The sequence below is a fragment of the Neopsephotus bourkii genome, unplaced genomic scaffold (genome assembly GCF_033783945.1).
Source record: "Neopsephotus bourkii isolate Nb327-2 ecotype Australia unplaced genomic scaffold, CSIRO-AGI_Nbou_v1 NB_962, whole genome shotgun sequence".
Taxonomy (NCBI): Eukaryota; Metazoa; Chordata; class Aves; order Psittaciformes; family Psittacidae; genus Neopsephotus; species Neopsephotus bourkii.
Window position 1 is genome coordinate 8,321,610 of NW_026901456.1, and position 6,430 is coordinate 8,328,039.

At 53.7% G+C, this 6,430-nt stretch overlaps 1 protein-coding gene across 1 annotated transcript; it reads right to left on the reverse strand.

The window, feature by feature from the left end:
* Positions 1–553: 553 nt before the first annotated feature.
* LOC133215360 (fibulin-2-like) lies at positions 554–3,923 on the reverse strand. Its single transcript, XM_061359367.1, has 2 exons — positions 3,259–3,923; positions 554–1,902 (listed from the first exon to the last, which is right to left on the reverse strand). The coding sequence occupies exon 2, from the start codon at positions 1,899–1,901 to the stop codon at positions 1,410–1,412; it is 492 nt and encodes a 163-aa protein (XP_061215351.1). The 5' UTR covers position 1,902; positions 3,259–3,923; the 3' UTR covers positions 554–1,409.
* Between the last annotated feature and the right edge of the window lie 2,507 nt (positions 3,924–6,430).

Consider the following 6,430-nt stretch of genomic DNA (forward strand, 5'->3'; position numbering starts at 1 on the left):
CCAGACATGGGAAGAGTCCCGGCTGGGGGTCCCAGCCTGCTCCCACCCTGCAGCTGCCAGCCAAGAGCCATCAGTGGGGTGGCTGGGCTGAGGGGGACAGTGCAGTCACTCGGATGCTCTTACGCCACAGGCCCAGCTTTGAGGTGCACTGGTTTGGGGGTATGCTGAGCTGTTACATCCCTGGATGTAACATCACTAGAGCCCTGGGCAAGGTCAGCCTCTGACAGCCCTGATTGAGAGACGCGTGTTTCATCCTGAAAGGCAAATTCCCCTCCTTCCTCCAACTTTCTTCTAACCTTCCCCCTGAATCTCATCGGCTCCCTGTTTTTATTGCAGTCAGACAGAGCAGTAGAGAGGAATATGAAAACATCCAAGGGGCACGTATGATATTGTCAGGCATACCTGGGGCAAGGTGGCTGAAGAAAGGCTCGCCTGGCCCAAGTAACACCAGCTGACACATAGGAAATCACATGTGTGCTTATCAGTAGGTTTCAGAAGTTTATTGGCAAAACTGATTTTATTAAACCCCTTGAAAGAACACAATTAACACTGGTTAACGTCTCAGCCTGAGGAAGCTGTGGTGTTTATTGAAGTATCTCTGCATATATATATCTGTGTGTGTGTGTGTGCAATATATCTATATACATCAAAGCATTCAGGAGACGCAGCTCTGCTGTACCCTGTGTCTGTCTCCAGTGGTAACAGGAGAGCCCAAGTGAGGACACAGTCACTGACATGCAGTCTGAGGTATTGGGACATGTCAAGGACTGACAATGGGATCGGCCCTGGGTGACTAGTCCATTGAGGTGACTGACCCTAGACTGCCAACATCCTTACATGAGTCTTCAAGGCTTTGATCTGGAGGATGCAGGCACAAGAGGAATTTGCTTCCATCTAAGAACACAGCCCTGTGCTAACCCACCTACTGCTCCCACCCCAAAAAAAGCCTGGAGAGAGGGATGCCAGCCAGCCTTCTGAGTTTGGTCCCATCACCTTGAACTTGATGGAATTACAGGAAGCAAAACCCTGGCTCCTGGGAGGAAGTTTAGCCAGCAAGTTATATAGACAGACTGCATAAACACATACAAAAGCACAACCATCTCACAAATAAATAAGTAACTGCCTTTGCTCCAGTTACATGCTAGCAGCAACCAGTCTAAGCTCTCATAGACCACTGCCATGGAACAAACCTTATAACGAAGCAAGCTCACCCGCTATAGACGCTTTGCCCTGGTGTATACATGACATACAATGAGGCATCTCTCTAGCGCTCTTTGGCACGGCCACAGCCATCGCCAAGTCCTCTAGACCAGTCTGAAGCACTTAATACCTCTCAGTGAGGATGCCCTCCTGCTGCTGGAGGGGCTCCCCTGTCCCTCTGCCCTTGCCAGCGGAGGGAACAGCGCAGTTCACTCCTTGCTCTTGCACTGCAGCCGCCCGCCCTGGGCTGGGCAGGTACAAACCTGGTCCCCCCGGGCGGTGGTGGTGCCGGCGGGCACTGCCATCTCCTCCTCGTCATAGCACACGCATTGTGGGCAGCCGTCAGCCACAGGGCTGCCCACGGCCTGGCAGGTGGGGGGCAGGCTGGGGCACAGCGGGGTGCAGGTGATGTCCCCGCCGGGGTGGCAGGTACACAGCTTGCGGGCGAAGTCAATGTAGAAGGAGCGGCCGATGGGGACGTGGCCGCTGGCGAAGCCTTGCATCTCACAGTCGCTCTCCAGGTACGGGGGGCAGGCGCAGGGTGCGGGGCACGGCGGGCAGCAGCCCTCAGCGGTGGTTGGCTCCTCCATGTCCCTGTCAGGGCACGGGGTGCAGGCACTGGGGTCACACGTGGGTTTTGGGGCCACACCGCAGAGCAGGAGGCAGGCGAGCAACAGGCGAAGGGCACTGGTGAGAGCCATGCTTTTGGGGAGAGAAAGGGGAGGCCAGCGTAGGCGTCAGGCTGGGCATGGGCACACCAAACCCACAAGCTCTGCACCCCAACGACATTCCCATAACCCACTCCCACAGTTTTGGTCATATGCAGTGTTCTGGGACCAGCATTGTTTGCCTTAAAACATGAAGTCTTGCACCCAAAAGCCCACCGAGGTGTCCTCCAGCCACCAGCTGTGGCTGTCCTCTTCAGACAGCACAAGATGGGCACTGTGGCAGCGAAATCCACACTGCAGCACACGCTGAGCTTTGCCATGGTTGCCCTGGCCAGCAAACAGCACATGTTCACCCCTATAATGATACTGATATTTTATGTTTCAGTGACTAATTGTCCCTGGGAGGCATTCAGGCATGGGCACTTGAAGGACTCAAAGAAGCACTCCCTGCTCTGCTGGCACATCCCTGTGGCTGCGGCCGCACTTCGGACCCTGCTTCTCTAAGGAAGGTGTTCCCAGTGCCAGGCGCTCCTGTGGGACACTGCTCGTCGCCTTCTCCAATGCTCTCAAGCAGAGAGCCTCTCACAGGATGAAATCCCCTCCCTGTGCCAGCTCCCTCCTCCACCTGCAGCTCCTAGGATGCACAGCAGTGCCTGGCAGCCCATGCTGACTCTCCTCTCTGTTTTAAGGACCCTGCCAGCTTTCCAAGACCCAACATTTCCTTAAGTGCAGCCACAGTTTTGGATCCCTTCCCTCTGTCTGACTGACCTTAGGTGCTGCTGTATTAAATACGCTTGGTCCCCTCCTGCACTGGGTCCTTCCAGGCTGGGTCTCTTCTCCAGTTGCCCCAGTGCCACCTTTGATTGCAATTACATCATTACCTTCACGCTGTGCATTTGATAGCCCAAATTTCCTACTCTTGCAGACATGCAACTACTTGTAATTGCTTCTTAATGTTTCTTTAAGCAATAATATTCCAAAATTGCATAACTCTGAAGAAAAAGCTTGGAAGCACAAACTCCCATCTTCAGTTCGAAAAAAGAAAGCCTTTGAGGCTTTCCCGGGTTTAAAGTAAGCTCTTGCTTGTTTAAGTTACTGGCAACTGCCATTACCAAAGGCTTTGCCCCTGCAGACCCATTCACTGCTGAAACCTCCAACCCCACCTATCAATGGAATTGGGCTTCTCCAACAGAGCCTGTTTTCCACAGAACCACTACATGGAGCCTGTCCCTCAGCAGCTGCAGCGGGAGCAGCCTCCTGTGCATGCCCAGCCACTTCTCCTAGCTCACCCCCCTCAGTTCTGGAGAGCCGGGACTCAGGCTGGCCAAGGTGCTCCCCTCCTGTCCCAAGCCAGGTCCCCGGGGTCTCGGCTTCCCGCGGTGCTGGTTACCTGCTGCAGGGCGGCTGGGCAGGCGGGACGGGTGCTAGGGTGCAGAGCAGGACCCCAGGTGGTGTCTCCGGTCTTCACCCCACAGCCTGCCCTGCATCCTCTATTTATGTGCTGCTGGTGGTGGCTCCACCATGAAACACTGGTGGGGGCAGACGGAGGAGGCGGGGAAGGTTCTGTAGCACAAAAGGTGGGTGGGCAGGGCCAGGGAGATGCTTATCTTGCGGGTGGTGTTGGCTTAGTCTGTCTGGCTGCAGACTAATCCGGCATCTCCCAGCTGTCTGCAGGTCTGTGCTATCTCCCCACGCCCCTCTTTGCAGACTTCAGACCGGGTTCCTGAAGCGTCAGCATCTCCCTGCGCTTCGCAGGCTGCCGGGAGCATGGGTAACAGTGTCCAAATCAAACTGATTTGAAAAGTCTAGTGAGGCAGCACAGGTGGAGGGCAGCCAGCTCTGGGGTGATGCACCCCACAGTGCTCCCGCTCAGGAGCCGAACACGGGTATGGACCTTCTCAGGGCACATGTTTTATCCTTGTCTCCATGCAGCTTCCTGGGGCATGCTTGGCACACACCATTTAAAGTGCTTTAGGCTCTGCATCGCTGTTTTCCTCTGGATTAAGACACCTGGAGCCAGGGTTATGTATCTCAGTAGAGGAGGTAGGCATGAGTTTCACATGCAGGCATAATCCAGGTGTCCTGACCAGCACAGGCAGCCCAAGCTTCCCCCAAGCTTCCCTGGGTCCCCTCTGCTCTTTGGTGTGAAATCATCATAGCCTGATGTACTACTGAGCTCATTGGAAATGTGCCCCCCGACCTTGCAGAGGAATGGGATGGTGAAAAACAGAAATACCTCGCAGCAGATGGGACTGTGGAGAGCAGCTCCCTCATGTACGTGTGTGTGCCCCTCAGAGCAGGAGGTGCTGCAGAAGAGCATAGGCTGGGGCTGCTGGACCACAGTCTGTCTCCTGCAATGGAGCTATGCTGTGCTCAGTGGAGTGAGCACAGCACAGTGAGGTGGGATGCTGCCCAGCCCTCACTCTCTTCCTGCCACCCTCTCACAGCTCCTTAAGATGAAAATCCCCATTCCTCTGGGAGATATGTGACCACCATGCCCCACAAACCATGAGATCACTCAGATACACTGAGCTGCACATGCAAAATACTGGTGTGGCCTCGGTGGCAAGGGAAGGGAAGGGAAATGAACTTGAAAGACCAGTTATCTGGAAGGGGTTGTCGCTGTCAAGGGCAGCCCTGAGGACTTCAGTAGAAGGGACAGTGGGTGGTGGGTGACAGGTGATACACTGGGCTCTTGGCCCTGCTCTACCGTGAATGCTGTGTACAGGCATGTCTTTACAGCTCCTGCAGTGATTACTGCAGACAAAGCAAGTGAAACCCCATCCCCTGCTTCCTGAAGCCTTGTGTGGGCAGAACAGCACCAGCCATTCCCTCTCACCACCTCCTGCATCCAACCCAGCACCCCGCGGTGCCACTGCTCTGCCCTGGTGCATGCTATGGAGTGTGTTTGCATCCTCAAGACCGCAGTCTGTGGCAAAACACCACAGATGCAGCCCTCACATTGCCAGCCAGGGAAATGCCACTGCTGGATGTGCCTGCAGTGTGGATGTGGAGCAATCCTGGAATGTCCAGGGCTCACACCCAACTTTATTGATTCCCACACTCACAGTTAGCACACAAAAGCCATTGTGTTTGTGACTAATACTCAGCGGTTACTTCACCTCTGCTGAGTGCAGCTGCCTGTCCTGTAGCGCTGCTGCTGCTGGGGCACAGGGGCTAATCCATAGGGCCCATGCAGACTGCAGAGAGGTTCAGGGCAGCTGATACCTGGGCTGTTGTTAGGTGCTGTGAGCCCGTCATCTGGGCTTTCACGTGGCTGGTTTTGAGAGCTGACACATTGTGCACGCCCATGCTCAGCATGCTGGGCAGGAGCCTGCTCTGCAGGCGAGCATCAGCTCAAATGCATCAAATAGTGTATTTGTTTCTGTTCAAACTCATGGTAATGGTACACGTTTTACATCAACAGATGCAGTTCCTGAGAGGACAGCCCATTAGCGAGGCTTGTCCCCCACAGCCTTGCACTTCAAGGTGGTCCAGATTCATGCTCAGGTCTGGGCTCCGTGGAGTTACGGGGCACTTTTACTCATGTGAGTTTGGAATACATACCCAGACTAAGATCCTTCGGTTTGCAACAGAGCTGTTAAAATAAATACAACACAATGAGGTTGAGCTAATCAGTTTTTACTTTTTTGTCAACAAATATGGTTATTACTCGAGCAAAAACTTGCAGAAGATTTGATACAGCTTGTGTTCAGGAAGCAAAAGACAACAGAGACGTTCTTCCTAAATATAAATACTTCAGCATTCTATAATTTAATAAAAGTCTCGTATAAACTAGATTAGGCTGAAAGTATGGACTAAACACTTGGCAGCAAAGCAGAATTGGAATTGGCTGTTGTCACCTTGCAGCAGCTCCCAAGACTTATGGAAAGACTTATGGCAAGGCTCAGAGTGTCTTTGAGGGCAACTCCCCCAAACCAGGTTTCAATGGTGTTTTAGTTTGGGCCCCCAGCCCACCCTCCTTTCACTTTTGCTTTCATTTATGTTTAGTGCAGACATGGCAAATGGCTCTTATGACCTTCATTACCAGTTCATGGAACACAGTGCCTTCACAGCAAAACTAAGATCAACCTCTCCTTCCCGTCAATAACGAGCTCCCAGGATGCATATCCGTGAAATGACTCTTACAGGACACAGGGATGAAGCCACATTCCCTTTCCCAGTTACTGCATGGTGAGAATGGGTCTTTACTTCTTGAATAGGTTTGGTTCACTGCCCCATCCTGAGGGACTGTGCTAGAGACACCCAGTGCTGCCAGCTCCCTCAGAGGTAAGGAAAGCGTTTTCCAAAGGCCGGTTACGACGATGGGAGCCATCCTTCCCCCGGCAATCGCAGCCCTTGGCTCTCCTTTCACAACTCTCCTGGCCAGGTCCCCACCTTCCACATACCAGGGTGCAATGTCCCACCCATTCCTCACTCTTCATCACTCCTCTGGGGCCCTGCCTCTCCTGCTGCCTCCTTGGTCCACAGACAGAGCTGGGGATAAGCAGGAGGGTCTCCAGGGGTGTCTGCAGCTGTCCTGTGAGGGATGGAGAGGGGCA

Excerpts from the sequence above, each read along its gene's own strand:
- LOC133215360 (XM_061359367.1), bottom strand. The coding sequence starts at position 1,901 with ATGGCTCTCACCAGTGCCCTTCGCCTGTTGCTCGCCTGCCTCCTGCTC.